Consider the following 18,210-nt stretch of genomic DNA (forward strand, 5'->3'; position numbering starts at 1 on the left):
TGCATTAGCCTGTGGCCCTGTCACAGCACTTATAGAGCTTGACCCCATATCTGGTACGCTTGTTGGGAATGTACTGTTTGAATGACAAGCGACCAGTAAACTTAATCAGGGACTCATCAACGCAGACAACTTGATGGGCAGTAAACAAGTCTGCAAAATGTTGGTTGAAGTGGTTTATGAGGGGCCGAATTTTGTAGAGCCGATCGTATTCAGGGTCTCCACGATGATGACAAAGTTCATTGTCACTGAAGTGCATGAACCGCAAGATCTGCTCGTATCGTTTCCTGGACATGGAGTTAGAGAACACGGGCATGTGGTCAGTCGGATGCGTGGACCAATGAGCCCGCAACGTCATGAATTTATGTGTGCCCATGTTGAGGGAAAGGCCCAGAAAGGTCTTAAATTTGGAAACCGTAACTGGTTTCCAATCTCTGGCAAGGGAAGGCAACTGGGGATTAGCGGCGATGTGTTGACCAGCATATAAATTGGTTTGGTCCACAATAGATCTATAGAGATCTTCCGTGAAATACAGAGAATAAAAATCAAGTGGTAAAATCATCTGTATCCACCTGAATACCGGGTTGGGCAGTGAATGGGGGAAGTACGGGTTCTGCAGAAGTGGTGGGCACCCAATCAGGATTGGCGAATTCTGCAGGAAGGGCACTATGGGAACGACGGGCCTGCCTTCGTCTTCTTCTTGGTGGCAGTGGGACACTACTTGTGCTTGCCACCTCGCCAGCTTGAACTGCACTTATGGGACTCGCCACGTCACCACGTGATACTGCAGTGCTGGATGTACGTCCAGGGTGTACTAGGCCGCTGGTGCTTGCCAGTTCACCAAAAGGATGAGCGGCGCTAGTACTGGCTCTATACTCCATACGAGGGACTTGTGGTTCCTGCACCTCAACAACATCAGAAGATCGGGGTCGGGTACGCCTGACGTTAGCAGGGACCTCATCTTCGTCGTCAGAGCTATCTGTCATGGAGCCGCTGTCCTCTACAGGTTCGTATTCTGAGCCTGAATCTGACAGATCAGTGTCTTCCTCTTCACTATCTGTCATGCTCAGAAACGTGTAGGCCTCTTCACTAGTGTACCTTCGCTTTGCCATTTTGAGCTCTAAATTTAGGGGTACACTAGTGAGACTCACAGGTAAAAAAGCACCTAGCCTGTCAGCGACTGTATCAAAACGCTACAAAAAAACTGTTAGCGATCGCAGGGATCAAGCCTGACTCTGCGAACGCTGCAGTTATGTTGTGTTTTGTAAGTGACAGTGATCGATCGATACTGCACTTGGGTGGGCTGGGCTGGGCGGAGGGGCAAAACGCAGGTGCTAGCAGGTATCTGGATTGATCCTGCTAACAATGCGTTTTTTTAGAACCCTAAACTGCTGGGCACGCTAGTATAGATCTGATCTGATCAGATCAGATATTGATCTGTTCAGATTCTATACCACTAAGGGAGGTGTATGCTTTGCGCGTGGGTGTTAGCGGTACTGGCACTAACCTAGGGCTGCCTGGGGCAACGCAGACCCTATCTGACCCTAAAACCGAATTGATATCACCCGCCGGGTGATCAGGGGGTTAAACCTTTATTAGGTAATAAATGGCGGGTGCCCTGATGCTATAAAAAGCGAACTACCTAACCAGCGTCACCCGTAACACTTATACGGTGATCACTGGTGAAAGGATTAACTAAGGGCAATCAGGGGGTTAAAACCTTTATTGGGTACTTATATGGGGGTACCTGACGCTATATAAAAACCTGATGGGGAACCTAAATAACTAAATAACTAACTGGCTAACCAGCGTCACCAGTGACACTTGTACAGCGATCGCTGGTGAAAGGGTTAACTCTAGGGGCAATCAAGGGGTTAAAACCTTTATTAGGTTATATATCGGGGTACCTAACGCTATAAAAACCTGGAAAAAAAAAACTAGCTTCCTAGTGGGACCAGTGACACTAATGCAGCGATCAGAAAAACGATCGCTTAGTGACACTGGTAAAAGGGGGTGAAAGGGTTAACTGGGAGGGCAATCAAGGGGTTAAACCTTTATTGGGGGGGGTAAGGGGCTACCCTGGACCTAACACTAGCTGCCCTGACACTTTTTACAGTCACAACTGACACTAAATGCAGTGATCAGTAAATAAATGACCACTGCAATCAGTGACACTGTGACGGGGGGGGGCGGGGGCCGATCGGGGGGGTGATCGGGGGGTGACAGGGGTTATTTGTGTGCCTATGTGTACCTATGTGTCAGTGTAGTGTTGGTGCACTTACTTGGATGTCTTCACTCCTCGCCGTCCGGTCAAAAAGACCGACACGAGGAGTGTGACATCACTTCCTCCTTCCTGTGTTTACACTTACACAGGGGAGGAAGTTTCTCATTGGCCAGGAGCGATCGAGAGGGGATGGCCAGAAACCAACGGCCATCCCCTCATCCCGGATCGCTCCTGAAGCGAACCGGACCTCCGCATCCAGCGGGAGGGGGTCCGATCGGACCCCCCACCCGCTGGAAGCCAAGCACGTACATGTACGTGCTTGTGCCTGTACATGCCATTGCAATGACGTACATTGGCATGCGGCGGTCCTTAAGTGGTTAAAAGACCTCAGAGATGCATTTTTGCTGGAAAAATATTTTAAGTAATAGCATGAATTCATGAAAGACAGAAGTTGTCAAACAAATCTTATTTCTTTTTATGAGGAAGTAAGTCAAACTAAGGCCGCGTACACACGGGCGGATTGTCTGTCCAACTTAGTCCGCTGAACAGTGTTGTAGCGGACAATCCGCTCGTGTGTGGGCTTCAGCGGACTTTTTCAGCGGACAGTCTGACGAACAAAGTCTTACGGAATTTCCGTAAAACAGTCCGTTCAAACTTGGTTTTGTCCGTCCAAACTTGGTTTCAGCGGACAGTCCGCTCGTGTGTAGGCAAGTTGGACGGACTAAGTATGGCGCATGCTCAGAAAGGGTTTACACGGCCGAAGGTTGCATTGCAGTGTATAGGACGTCGTTTTTCTAGTCCCGTCGTACGTGCTGTACACGTCATCACGCACGCTTTCAGCAGACTGTCTGCTCATCGTGTGTGGTCAAGTCCGTTCATGCAAATTTTGAACGGACTGTCTGTCGGATTGTCTGCCGAACTTAGTTGGGCAGACAATCCGCCCGTGTGTACGCGGCCTTAAGGCAAAGGAGTGTCTGTGGGCGTAGTACAGTGCATCCGGAAAGTGTTCACAGTACTTCAGTTATACCACATTTTATGTTACAGCCTTATTCCAAAATGGAGTTGTGACAAACTCCTGTCCTCAACAGGTCTATGTCTGCCGTAAATGCTTCCTTTGTCCAGAACCAGCAATATCCAAGACCCTTTAGCCAACCCAGAAACCAGTCGTAACACAGTGTAGGGTGAACAACAACAAACTGATTTATTCCAGCACATGTTGCCACAGATATCCAACCCCGAGACACTCCCCCCACCCTTGGATTCAGGGCGGGGTAAACTGTCCAATCACAATAGACACACAGGTCAGGTGTATTCAAACTTCTCATCAGTAAACGGTCCTATCAGGGAGAGCTGTTGGAGAAATCCCCCCCTAACATATACATCCATCCCGTAATATCCATTTCTTCCCAGCAGACAGACACAATGGAATACAACGACACACCAAACAATCACAGCAAAGAGTCCACAATAGCATGAGACAACACATATTATATACATATATACAATATTGAGTCTGACTAGCACAGATCATAGTGGGCACCCTGTGCCCCTAAAGGACACAGGATGATTTACACATAAGAGGGTCTGGGGAAGCTGGACATAATAAATTCATTATTTTCCTCACAATTCTACAAATAATACCCCATCATGACAACGTGAACAAAGTATGTTTGAAAGCTTCATCATCTGTAAATGGAAGACATTTGGAACCACGAGGACTCTTATTAGAGTGGGCAGAAGGGTCTTAGTCAGGAAGGTGACCAAGAACCCGATGGTCACTCTGACAGAGCCCCAGATTTTCTCAGTGGAGAGAGGAGAACTTTCAAGAACAACAACCATCTATGCAGCACTCCACCAATCAGGCCTTTATGTTAGAGTGGCCAGACGGAAGCCACTCCTCACTAAAAGTCACATGACAGCCCACCTGGAGTTTGCCGAAAGGCACCTGAAGGACACTCAGACCATGAGAAACAAAATGATCTGGTCTGATGAAATAAAGATTGAACTCTTTGGCCTGAATGGCAAGTGTAATTTCTGGAGGAAACCAGGCACCGCTCATCATCTGGCCAATACCATCCCTACATTGAAGCATGGTGGTGGCAGCATCATGCTGTGGGGATGTTTTTTAGTGGCAGGAACTGGATGACTAGTCAGGATCAAGAGAAAGATGAATGCAGCAATGTACAGAGACATTCATGATTAAAAAAAAACTGCTCCAGAGTTCTCTGGATCTCAGACTGTGGCGAGGGCTCCTCTTCCAACAGAACAACGACCCTAATCACATAGCCAAGATAACAAAGGTGTGGCTACGGGACAACTCTATGAATGTCCTTGAGTGGCCCAGACTTGAACCCGATTGAACATCTCTAGAGAGATTTGAAAATGGCTGTGTACCAATGCCCCCCCATCCAACCTGATGGAGCTTGAGAGGTCCTGCAAAGAAGAATGGGAGAAACTGGCCAAAAATAGGTGTGCCAACTTTGTAGCATCATACTCAAAAAGACTTGAGGCTGTAATTGTGTCAAAGTTGTTTCAACAAAGTATTGAGCAAATGCTGTGAATGCTTATGTACATGCTTGTTTTTTTTCTTAATAAATTTGCAAAGATTTCAATCAAACATCTTTATTGTCATTATGGGGTATTTTTTGTAGAATTTTTAGGAAAATAATGAATTTAATCAATTTTGGAATAAGGCTGTAATGTAACAAAATGTGGAAAAAGTGAAGCGCTGTGAGCTTGGATTTTGCAAAAGCGTTTGACACAGTTCTCCACACATAGCTAATGTGTAAGGTAAGTCTACAGGCTTGTAAAAAACAGTTTTGAAATTAATAGGAAACTGGCTAAAAGACCATATTCAGAGAGTAGCAGTTAATGATTCGTACACTGAATGGTCTAAGGCAGGCATGTCCAAAGTCCGGCCCGCGGGCCAATCGCGGCCCGCAGTCCGGTTTTGAACGGCCCGCCTGGTGTGCTGCGGGATCAGGGCTGTCAAATGAGCCGATCCCCGGCACTGTGTGAAGCTCCGTCGGCTTCAAAAGTGAAAGTAAAGTGCAGAGGAGTGTGCTGTGCTCTCTGCTTCCCCCTACAGTGCAGTACCCGGCTGAATGAGGAAATGGAATGGAAAGGTACTGTACTACAAGCTAGATTCGTTTTAAAAAGGCTTCATTTATGTGTGTGTGTGTGTGTGTGCATGTGTGTCTGTATGTATGTATGTGTGTGCATGTGTGTCTGTATGTATGTATGTGTGTGCATGTGTGTCTGTATGTGTGCATGTGTGTCTGTATGTGTGCATGTGTGTCTGTATGTATATGTGTGCATGTCTGTCTGTATGTATGTGCATGTGTGTCTGTATGTATGTGCATGTGTGTCTGTATGTATGTGCATGTGTGTCTGTATGTATGTGCATGTGTGTCTGTATGTATGTGCATGTGTGTCTGTATGTGTGTGTGCATGTCTGTCTGTATGTGTGTGTGTGCATGTCTGTCTGTATGTGTGTGTGTGCATGTCTGTATGTATGTATGTGTGTGCATGTTTGTATGCATGTGTGTGCATGTGTGTCTGTATGTATGTGTGTGCATGTTTGTATGCATGTGTGTGCATGTGTGTCTGTATGTATGTATGTATGTATGTATGTGTGTGTGTGCATGTGTATCTGTATGTATGTGTGTCTGTATGTATGTGTGTCTGTGCATGTGTGTGCATGTCTGTATGTATGTGTATGCATGTGTGTCTATATGTGTGTGCATGTCTGTCTGTATGTATGTGTGTGTGTGTGTATGTGTGTCTGTATGTGCATGTGTGTCTGTGTGTGTGTGTGTGTGTGTGTGTGCATGTGTGTGTGTGTCTGTGCATGTATGATTGCATGTGTGTGTGTGTCCATGTATGTCTGTATGTATGTATGCGTATGTGCATGTGTGTCTGTATGTATGTGCGTGTATGTCTGTCTGTATGTGTGTGCATGTATGTGTGTCTGTATGTGTGTCTGTATGCATCTGTGTGCATGTATGTGTGTGTGTGTGTGTGTGTGTGTGTATGTATGTCTGTATGTATGTATGTGCCTGTATGTATGTATGTATGTATGTACGTACGTGTGTGCATGTGTCTGTATGTGTGTGTGTGCATGTGTCTGTATGTATGTAAGTATATGCATGTGTCTGTATGTGTGTATGTCTGTGTGTATGTGTATGCATGTGTGTTACTTTTAATCCAGACCCCCCCCCCATTCTTGTACCATCAGAACTGCTTTTGTGGTGCTTGTGTGTGTGATAGCAGCCAGGATTGCTGCTCCTCTGAAAAGCAATCCATATACAGATCGCTTTTTAGAGGCATTTGAAAGGTGGTAAAGAGGCATTATGTTGCCTCCTCACCACCTGTTTTAAGCCCGTAAATGTAGCATCACTATACCGCAACTGTGCAGTCCACACATTTGCGGGGTAGTTGCAGTGCAGGCCCATTCACCCTGAGCATACCTCCAGCTGCAGCCACAGCATGTGTACACCCCCAGCTGCTCCCTCTGCAGCTAAAGGGGGAGAAGTTGGGGGTGGTAAAAACAGCTCAACCATGTAGTTTTACTGCCCCTCCAATAAGCCCTTGGCTCACATCTGCATGGCTGCATGCTGTGTGTAGGGCAGCCCATGCATTTCAATGGGCTTCCATACCCACAAAAATGCAGGGAAAGAAGTCCCAGAGCTTTTTTTTTTTTTTTAATTGCGCTGCACCAAAAGCACCCCATGTTTCCAATGTGTGGGGTACCATTAAGACTTAACGGTACCCCTAAAGAACAGAGCATGCGTCTGTGTGTCGGGCAAACGAGCGCGACAAAGGCACAAGAATTTTTGTTGGGCCAGGTATGAGTGCTCGAATGACCGAATTTTAATGGTTCAAAGAATGTCAGGCAAAATGGTCGGCCCTCACACATGTTCACTTCATCGAATCTGGCCCTCTTTGAAAAAAGTTTGGACACCCCTGGTCTAAGGTTATCTGTCACGGTACTACTTACAGCGAACCCTCAGGCGAGCAGGTGACACGGGATCCCCCAGGGCGTGGAATCAAAGAGTCAGCCGGTGTTCCGCCAGTGACCCTCTCACGAAGGTTTGGACTTAGCTGCGTGCTGACCCCAGGTCACGACCCCCGGGTTCACCCCGCTCGCTAGGGAAGTACCCGAAGACACTGTAGACAAGGATGGATGGATGAAGCAAGGAAAGCCAGGTAGTGAGCCAAGGTCAGGGCGGGCTTCAGACAATGTAATCAGTACAAGCCGGGTCGGTACACAGAAGATCAGATCACGAGAAGACAGGTACAACAGGTTACACAGGGGAGCTTAGGAACAAACGTTGCTCAAGCAACCAGTAGCAGGTTTGAAAGGGGTTTAAATAGGAAAGCACATGAGGGCTGGACAGGAAGTAGCAGGAAGGAATCATATATTAGGCAACAAGTGAAGGGCGACGACACCCATAGCTGGAGTGTGCACAGAGCTGAACACCAGACAGTGGACAACAGATGCCAGCCGACCCACTGCAGTAAAGGTGAGACACAGATCAGCTCCGCAGCTGATCTGTGACATTATCAGTGGTGTTACCCCAAGGTTTAGTGCTGGAACCCTTACTATTCAACGTATTTATAAATGATATAGGGTCTGGATTTAAAAGTAATATTGCAGTCTTTGCAATAACATGCAAATGAGGTGTAAACCCACAGAAAAAAAAAAAACCTGCAAGACAAAGGCATAATGAGCTAGTTTGCATAGCAATGGTGCACAAAGGAATACTTAACACTTCCCTGGTGGAGGCAAATTATAAAGCATTGTCTTGATGGTATCTTGTTTCAAGACACAGCCAAACTATACCCCAATGTATTGCCCCTATGCTTCAGGGGGTGTGGCCAGGTGGACAATATGTTCCGTATTTGGTGGACATGCCCAAAAATATGTTTTGGACAAGAATATTTAATTTGGTATACTCGGTGACCAGGCTGATTATTCCCAAAAACATTTAGATGGTATTATTTTCTGGTATATATTGAGTGAGTTACCCAAACATCACAGGACTCTCACTTTTTTTTTCTGGCAGTCAAAGTTACCATAGTGCAAGCATGGAAATCTCCTGATTAATCTAGTGTTGGCCAAAAATAAAATCTCCTGCATCATGATCAATGAAAAATTCACTACCGGCCTTCGTAACAAGGCACTTCACTTTGAAAAGGTCTGGAACCCCTTGATTAGATACGTCCAGTCCCCGCTGTTTGTGGGATGGAGGACGGGTCGGCGGTCTGAAACGTGGTGATTGTTTTCCCCGCATCCAATTTGCATAGCAGGAGAATATGACCAGCTCTCTATGGAGCCGGTTCACGTCTCTGGAGGGTGGCTGTGGAGCGCACTGCACAGTGCATCTTTGCCTCCATTTCAGGGCCAAATTCAGGCAAAGATTCTGCCCCGATTCATCCCTAAAACCAAGATCAGGGACGGACAGCGTTGCTGTGTGATACACGGCCGATTTAAGTGTGAACCAAACCTTAGGGAGATTCACCCTCAAGTCTCTTCAGCTGGTGGTGGATTCACAGCATTTTGGTGTTGGAAGATGGACTTGTTCCCCAAATAGATCATTTTTATTATTCACCTGATTATGGACAGTTTTCCACTTAATTTTAATTCCTTCATGGATCTAAGCACTATGGCGCTTTATAAATGTTTTGCTTATTGATGTATTGATTATGTATGAATTATTTAACAATAGCATGACTCTTTATTTTTACATCTACTGTTTGTGTTGTACACAGAATTGCTGCTTTGAGTATACTGTTTAGGGTTTTTAGTATATACTAGAGCAGTTTTTTTTACTTTTTATATCCTCTTTAGAATACCTATAGTGAATGGATCACCCCAACTTTTCGCACATCTCCATCTTACCTCTCAGGGTGGAGTTGGTTGTGGACAGTCACTCTAATATTGGTTAGTCGTGGTATGATCAGATACGATGGCTTTGTTAATCCCCACTGCAACATAGTTGTTTGATATTCATTTGTACAACCTGGTACATTATTGTTGGCTAAATCTCTTTTCAATAAAAACTATTTGAAAAGATCCACTTTAAAACTGTATGTACTTTGTGTAAATAGCATTTGTTAAGAATTGAGTATTTGGTAGGACCAACCCATGCTTACATGGAAAGCTTGGTAATAATCACTAATACATTTCAGAATTCTTCTAGTATGACAGAAAATGGGTTTGCATATATGTTTCAACATGTTTAATATAACCTGTGATAAATTATCTAGAAGTTGACTATTAAGCATAAATTTACTTCTATCTGTTCACAGGAGGCGTACTCACTCATCAGGATATGATACACGGTAGGTGCTGTTCTGTGCAACAAGGAATTGTGGTTCTTTTGAAGTGTGCAGTCTGTGCTTTGTAAATTTTATAGATTTGTTATTGCTGGTGGCTCGTTTATGAAAGTTTGTCCAACATTACAGCAACCAATTCATTCTTACATGCTGCAAAATTATGATAAATTTGTTTGCATAGGGGCAATTTTTTTTTTGTTCGGGCACGTGAAGAGCCCATTCACCAAACATTCACTTCAAGTTAATCAATAACTGTCATTTAAAACCCATGCACCAGAAAGATACACCTGTGGGTATTGATAAATGTCACATTCACTGCTTTATAAATTTATCCAAATGTGTCTCGTATCAAAGAATCTTTAGGGTCAATATACTAAGTTAAAGCAGCTGTTTACCTAGCAAGTTGAAATTAACTTGGGAAAGTTCATGTTCACTTTGCAAAGTGATGGTGAAAAAGCTGGAAGCGTGCTCATTTTGCATACTCAGTCATGTCCAGTTTTTTTATACCTTCCCTTGCACATGATTTGATTTGGTATTTACAGTGAACACAGGATTACTCTATTTACTAGCATTTACTTAAACACACTTTTTAAAACTAAACATTTACTTTGTTAAACAGCCGCTCCTGCTGATGTCAGCCGAGGAGGAGGGGGAGAGAGGAGGAGAGCCACGTGTCAGCTGAGCGGTGGGAGCGGAACTCCTACAGATTTTTGTTTTACAGAAGACCGGCACAGGGAAATTTATAATGGTACAGAGCAGATGGCACCATTTAATATCAGATTTGTTATCAGCAGGAGTGGGGGGGGGCACTGGTACAAGCAGGGAGGGGGGAGGAGGACAGAGGATACAGACACAGGGAGAGCTACAGTCAGGAGAGTTGCGGCTGATGGAATTGCGCAAATAGACCACGGTATTAGGGGCTCAGCAGCCGTGATTATCGTGGTCTGTTTGCAGAGGGGAGGGTATAGCCAGGCAGGACCAGCCAAGTATTTTAGGGTATATGGGGGGCAAAATTACACAGCACAAGCGCTGTGCTGTACAACATGCTTTAAGGGAACAGGATCAGGTTTTTTTGTTTTTGTTTGGGATTAAACACTTTAATTCCTCTTTTCAAGCTTTCATGTTTTTGTTTTTTTGTCCACCTGGTGATCCTGGCATTTTGCACTGGACTTTGTGTTAGATAATTTCTCCTAGACATCTTTGGTGTATTGTGGAGTTTAGTTGGAAAGTATTTTACAGATCCAGGGCTTGGGTTCACACTTCTGATGGAACCCTGTCCCTAAGACTGCTGTGGATGTATCTCCAATAGGTGGGATGTCTTTGTGGATAAGAGTATGTTCCCTGCATCATAACTAATCTCACTGCTGAGTGGCACAGGTTTAGAGCGGTAAGTCAGTCTTGCCCTTTCCCAGGAAGCGTGGGTGTTTTAGTGGGCCGTTTACTGTCGTGCTAGGGTGTTAACACTAAAATAATGGCAGCGACATGGTTAGTCCCAGTCTGGTTGCAGGTGGAATGCAACGTCATATTTAAGTTTGGGTTAATTTTTTTTTCTAACTCACTGCATGGGTGTGCATCCTTTTCATGGCTGATTGCACTGTACATGTAATTTTCAGGATCACACAGAACCCTGCTTCACGTTTTTACCCAGCTGCACACACTTGTCAGTCCTTAGGATATCCTTGGACTCCCTGCTGTCTTGATGGTGATAAACAGCATTAACCCTGCCTGCCCCAGCAGTGAATTATGAGTATACTTTTGGCAGGGCTGGTGCAAGGATTTTTTTTTTGTAATTCCTTTATTGAATGCCAGAAGAAATAACAGGCGCATGCACAACAGTGATAAAACATACATCATTGCAAAAAATAAACATCTCGGTAACACTCGGGTGGGAGATATAGAGACCATCCCCAACTTAGGCTTAAACAAAACATGGAAGCATTCCCGGACAGGGGGCTAGATTCCCCTCTAAGACCTCCAACACCAATTAGGCAGTTTGATCCCACCCAGGTGAGCGGTAATCATCACATGGCCATGCATTACAGTGAGATGCACAAATTTTGTTATTTTATAAAGAAAGGGAAGAGGAGGGAGATGGGCGAAGGGCCGGGCCCCTGGCGGGCAGAGCTTACACTATTGAGAACTAGTCATTCCCGGGGGAGCCCACAACCCACTGCATCCTACATGGACTAGCCGGCAAAATCTAACCGTGAAAGAAAAAGGACTGAGGAGGTGAAGCAATAAAGGGGAAGGGGTTATGAAAGAAAGGGACTACAAGGGAAGACAGGGGGAAGGGGGGCCAGAGAGAAAGGGAGAGAGATCAAAACAGAGAGACAGAGCAAGTAGAAGAAGCAAAAAAGAGATTCCAGGCAGGCTAAAGCAAAATAACCTAACACAGAAGAGCAGAATAGTGACCGTGGGCGCCACCCAGCCGCAGGGGGGGGGGTCCAGAAGCCAGAGAACAGAGACCCTCTCTCAACGGGCATCCAAAGCCACCACCCGAAGGTAAGCCTCAGTGTAGGTGAAATGTTGCCATGGCCTCCAAGTCTCACGAAAGGCCTCCTCCTTATTGTGAAGCGTCGCTGTGAGGTCAGCCATATCTCTTAATTCGTTCACTTTAGAGAACCATAGAGCCATAGCCGGTGGGTTTTCCGATCTCCAGCACAAAGGGATGCAGGCCTTCGCTGCATTCAGCAATTGAATAGTCAAAGAGTTCCTATACTTTTTAATGGATCGTTCCGACAAGTGCAGCAGGCAGGCCGCAGGGTTCCCCTCCAGGGAGACACCCGTCAGATGACCGATCGTGTCGGTGCAAGGATTTTTGACACCCTAGGTGAAACCTCATTGTGCCCCACCCCCTTTGCGCTGCCCATATATATGCATACCTTTTGAACTTGAGAATGAGGGACACTTCAGTGACCTGCAGCACGCGTAGAGCGCTGCATCGAAAAGTGGTTGTGGCGAAACATGATCGTAGGAGGGTCTTAAGGGCCATGGTTAAACAAAACCTGGGATTTCTTGTACCTATAAAATATGCTGAGGGCCAGTTCACACCACATGCAGTTCAGTGCATTTTTTTCTGCATCAAAAATGCATGGAAAGTAAGTTATATGGTTTTCAATAGCATAGTTCACACCAATGCTTGCAGTTCCAGAAAAAAAAGAACATGCTGCATTTTTCCTGCACTGGACTGTACTGGAACGCTGTAAAATGCATCAAAAACACTGAAACACACAGGTCCTTTAAGGTTACAAAAAAAGGCAGAAAAATGCATTGGACTGCTCCAGAAACGCATCAAAAATGCACTAGAACACGTCAAAAACTTGCATGCTGTAAAGCATCTGGAACGCCTCCACACTGCGTTTTTATGGTGTGAACTGGCCCTGAATGCCGTGCTACAAGCTGGAGTCTCAGGGATACATAGAAAACCTCAACACAATCATTTAGAAAATTACTTCAAATACATCTAGTTTTGTATACACTGAAAATAGAGCATATAATAGAGGATTATAAAGGACCTGAAGAATCCGGGATGGAGCCAGAGTACTGCAGTATGAACCATCCCTTAGGGAGAGAGGGAAGGATCACTATGGCACCTGGAAGGCAAGGAGGATCACTATGGCACCTGGAAGGCAAGGAGGATCACTATGGCACCTGGAAGGCAAGGAGGATCACTATGGCACCTGGAAGGCAGGAAGGATCACTATGGCACCTGGAAGGCAGGAAGTATTATTATGGCACCGGGAAGGAGGATAACTAGAGCACATGGAAGGCAGGGGGGCAGAAACAAAGCTACCGAGCAGTTCTAGTTTGGATCCAAAACAAAAGGAAGGATCGCTGTGGCACACAGAAGGCAGGAAGGATCACTGACACCTGGAAGGCAGGAATGATCACTATAGTACATGGAAGGCAGGAAGGATGGATCACTATGGCACATGGAAGGCAGGAAGCAAGGATCACTATGGTACATGGAAGGCATGAAGTAAAGGATCACTATGGTACATGAAAGGTAGGAAGACTATGGCACAAGAAGAAGGAAGAGAGAGAAGGGATAGTTCACTCACCTGAGGCTGCATTGTCTTCAGAAGCTCAGGGAGACCTCATGACAGGAGCACTAGCTGCTTTGAAATCTCTCCTGCCCTCCCCCCTTCCCAGGCACAGATTGGCTGCATACAAGGGTTGTGGGCTGGCACAGGGGGGACATGGGGCGGAAGTGGGGCAGACTTAGCCTACTTCCTGCTCTTACAGGATATACAGTGGGTGGGGGATGTGCAGGTGAGTGGGGGGTGGAGGTAGGGAGACTGTGTTGCTTGGCACTAAGCGAGGCTCAGCATGGCATGCACCAGACAGACAGGGGGAGTAGTGGAGTCCAGTGCCGGAAAATGCCAGAGCCCCTGACTGATGTGCCCTCTAGGCCGGTGCCTACCTTGCCTATAGATAGCTCTAGCCATATCTCACTTTGTTCTGGTTTTTCAGATCATAAGTGCAGAGGCAATGGTCTTTGGGACCTGGCAAGCTTGTGATCTGTAAACAATGTCCTGTTTTGTTGGACCTGACACCACAGGCTCAGCAAACATGCTTTCAAGCCTTCTCCCTAAGAAAATTTGCAGTCTTCAGTCACTGTCCATTATCTGGACTAGATAATAAATGTTAGTGTTTGACAAATGCAAATAAACATTAGTCCGTCTTTCTAATGCTAGGCACTTGTAGGCTGCCAGTCCTTAAAGCAAGAAGGAGTTCTAGAAAGACAAAACAAAACAAGAGAGACGGTGCCCTCTAAGTGCAGCAATTTGATTAAAACTGATTTATTATGTAGATTAAAAACACTCACAATAGAGCAGTGGGGTACAGACACGTATAAATTAATAGATCCATCCGTGTATCCCGGGTGACACAGGTCTCTGGAACTATTGAGCAGGCTCTACAGCGTCCATCATCTGACAAGTAGCTGGCGGTATTGTGGGTTTCCTAGCACTTCCGGGCAGTTGGAGCGCAGTCGATGGATGTTTCTTCCTGCTCCGCTGTGTCGTGGTGGCTTTAGCTTCTGGGGAACGGGCTCAGGTGAGCGGCGCTTCAGAGCATGCGTGCTCCTTCATCATGCTCTATACGTGGCCATTTTACTTGTGGGAAGAAATAGGGAAAAAGAGGGGAGGAGTAGTGAAGGCTAAGTGGGAGGGCTGAGCTAGGAGGATGGCGTGCGAGGTCACCATGGAGACGGTATAAACAGTAATATAGTAGTGCCGGACGGCCTTTGGGAAGTCTGTGATGCGGCATGTGTCTATGTGTATGGGTGTATATACCCTACACACAGGATCACGTGGAGGGACGCAGTAGATTTCTATATGTGTGTATGTGTAAATATATATATATATATTGTGGAGATGCGACCCCATGTCACAAGTGCATATAAGCAGTATATGCCTGATTTTGGCAGGAATACTAATTACACACCTTTGGGCTGGGTTCATAAACATGCCAGGAAAATAAATCAGTGCTCAGACTTGGAGACTGCTCCGCCCAGCAGACAGGAAGTCTGGCCAGGAGGTTGGGAGGGTTCCAGTAGGAGATGGCTCCAGGAGAAAGAGACAGGAGGTCTCGGAGTCTAAGACTGCAGGTGGCAGTCTGTGTGTACATTTGAAGCAGACAGGTGTAGCCTGTGACCAAAACAGCACAAAGCTGACAGTGAGTAAGCCAGGAGGCTATCGTTTGGTTATACAGTAATGGTGGAACCCCCTGCGAGAGTAGATTACTGTTTGTTTGAACTTTTTCATTTCCTTTAAATTAGGGATGCACCGAAATTTCGGCCGCCGAAACATATCGGCCGAAAATGCCCTTTTCGGCAATTTGCCAAAAGGAAAAAACGGCCGATAATTGAGCCGAAAATGGGGCGGGGCGGAGCACCTCCCCTGGTGCCGCCCATCATGGGAGATCTATAACGCAGGAGAGCCGCCTCTGCCGCCTGGCTCAGTAGAGCGCCGGAAACATCACAGCTTTAATTTCAATAGCTGTGTGTTCCCCCGTCGCATACAGCCCCTCCCCCTTGTCCGGGGAACTGTGATAGACAGATTACCCTTCCAGATTTGACGGGTGATCTGTCTATCACAGTTCCCCGGACAAGGGGGAGGGGCTGTATGCGACGGCGCGTGACGGGGGAAGACACAGCTATTGAAATTAAAGCTGTGATGTTCCCAGCGCTCTATTTAACCAGATGGCGGGGGCGGCTCTCCTCTCTCTTCGCTGCATCACTGGCTGCACGGGGGACAAACACACTGGCTGCACGGGGGACAAACACACTGGCTGCACGGGGGACAAACACACTGGCTGCACGGGGGACAAACACACTGGCTGCACGGGGGACAAACACACTGGCTGCACGGGGGACAAACACACTGGCTGCACGGGGGACAAACACACTGGCTGCACGGGGGACAAACACACTGGCTGCACGGGGGACAACACACTGGCTGCACAGGGGACAACACACTGATCTCTTTTATCATGTCGCCAGTCTGACCACCTCCTATACCATGCCGCCAGTCTCTGACCACCTCCTGTACCATGTCGCCAGTCTCTGACCACCTCCTGTACCATGTCGCCAGTCTCTGACCACCTCCTGTACCATGTCCCCAGTCTCTGACCACCTCCTGTACCATGTCCCCAGTCTCTGACCACCTCCTGTACCATGTCCCCAGTCTCTGACCACCTCCTGTACCATGTCCCCAGTCTCTGACCACCTGCGTTAGTTAGTGGACCGGTCAGATATTAATTTTTGTTTAAGTATATTGATGTTTTCACTGTATTTTTACACTTATTTTTGCATAGATTGGTGTTAATATTCACTTATTTACCTCTGAGATGCAATATTTAATAATTTTTTCCTCTTTTGTTTTTGCGCAACCCACTCTTTTTTTCCATGCTTAATGAAATGTTAGCATTATGGAGTGTACAGCCAGTATATATCCTGCTATCCTCTCCTGTGTTTGCAGAACTGGTACCACGGGGTATGGCTGATTGGAGCTGGATATTTCAGACTGTACTGTGCAGTAATCACAAATGCTTGAATGTGGAAAATGGACCCTCGCGCCACTAAGTGTTAAACGTGAAATAAATCTATGTGCATAAAAAATGGAAAATATTAGAAAGTATAATGAAACAACCTGTGGGATGAAGAAAGTGCAAGTGCTACTAAATAATACAGAAATGCAGCAGGACAAAAATAGTAAACACAAACTATCACATAAATGAATAAAAATAAAGAGTCCTGCGCAAATCGTGCCACTGAAAAAATGGATAATATATATAAATGTGAAAAACAAGAGTCAATGGAAAACTCATATAAATAAATACACCAATAACTGTAGGTGTATGGTGAAAAAACTTGAGAAAGAACAGGACCAAATGTTCCAAAATATCAGGCTCCCAGAACTCTCACCTCAAAGAAGGAATAATCAGGCAAAATAAAGATGATCCAAATAAACTTCTCCTTTACTTCTCTGTGCACAATAACCAAGTGGTATAGACTTCTGCCACTAGAGGGCCAATTCAACCTCTTGTATGTAATACTGCAGCATTTGTATCCTCGTGGTATAAAACTTAAAGAGAACACAGTGGGGAGGAGGGAAGGGAGAGAGAGAGGGGACTCCAATAGTGTAGTGGTTTCAATAACTAAATAAGTTTATTAAGAGAAAGCAATAGACTCTCACATTTAAAAAGAAAGTTCAAACAGATAGAGATCTGGCGTGTACCGCCAGTCTTACGTTAGTTCCGGTTTGTCCTACGGCCACTCCCTACGCGTTACGTCACCACGTGACTTCTTCATGCTTGAATATTTAAATGCAATTTTTGTTTTAATGTGGAAAGTTTCACAGTGTGCTGGATTGCTTCATACAAAGATTGTGTATGACAAGCACTCTGAAGCGCTGTTAGACAAGGCAGAGGTATTGGATATACCAGCGGTAACAGAAATGGTGAAAACTGGTGTGAAAAAAAGTGTTGTGCAAGAACAGTCGCTGATGGAGTGTTGGACAACAGGGGGCAATGTGAAACTGTGGGAAGGTCCCATAAAGAGTAACTGCTTCTCTGTGTGTGGTCCCTCCTCAGACACTGTCTTAGCAAGCGATGGGTTGTCCACAGCCCAGCAACTAAGTAATAGCATGTGTCAAGATGACAGTGTGACTATTGTTGACCTGCAGAGGCTCATTGTTGCATTGGAGGGGAAGAGGAGACATGTGGCTGAGCAGTGGTCAGTAGAGGGGGCAGATACTGTCTCACATGCTAGACCTCATGAAAAGGAAGGGCCCAGAACGGACGTGGCAGTAGTGGAAATGCTTTCTGTCACTGGCCAAGAGGTAGAGGTTAAGGTACCCGGAGACGCTGTGGGAGAAAGCACTGATGGTATCCGAAGTTGGGATCTCAAAATGTGTGATCTGCTAATCATTGGTGCTGTTAATAATGAAGCGTTTCTCAGGGGTAACCACGCAGGTATCAGCGAACCTGAAACCCCAAAAGTGCTGGGTAAAGTTGAAACTGATGTCAAAGTAGGACCTCTAGAGTCATGGGAGAGTAGATCTGGGGGAGGTGAGAAGAAATGTAAGCTCCCAAAAATTAGGAAGAAGTCCACATAGAAGCGTACCTGGAAAAAGAGGTGTGTG

The 18,210-nt window shown here is 45.9% G+C and overlaps 1 protein-coding gene across 5 annotated transcripts in view; it reads left to right on the forward strand.

Moving 5' to 3' along the window:
- PIP5K1C (phosphatidylinositol-4-phosphate 5-kinase type 1 gamma) overlaps nucleotides 1–18,210 on the forward strand; it is a 561,428-nt gene that overhangs the window by 356,117 nt on the left and 187,101 nt on the right. For all 5 annotated transcript variants that reach the window (XR_013272204.1, XM_077475680.1, XM_077475681.1 and 2 more), the window contains one exon: nucleotides 9,536–9,568. Coding sequence is in view for 4 of the 5 variants with exons in the window: in XM_077475680.1 (XP_077331806.1) it covers nucleotides 9,536–9,568 (33 nt within the window). In the remaining variant the exon portion in view is untranslated. The remainder of the gene's footprint in view (nucleotides 1–9,535; nucleotides 9,569–18,210) is intronic.

This window comes from Lithobates pipiens, unplaced genomic scaffold (genome assembly GCF_037356315.1).
Source record: "Lithobates pipiens isolate NorthernLeopardFrog02 unplaced genomic scaffold, aLitPip1_a1.2 Scaffold_13, whole genome shotgun sequence".
Taxonomy (NCBI): Eukaryota; Metazoa; Chordata; class Amphibia; order Anura; family Ranidae; genus Lithobates; species Lithobates pipiens.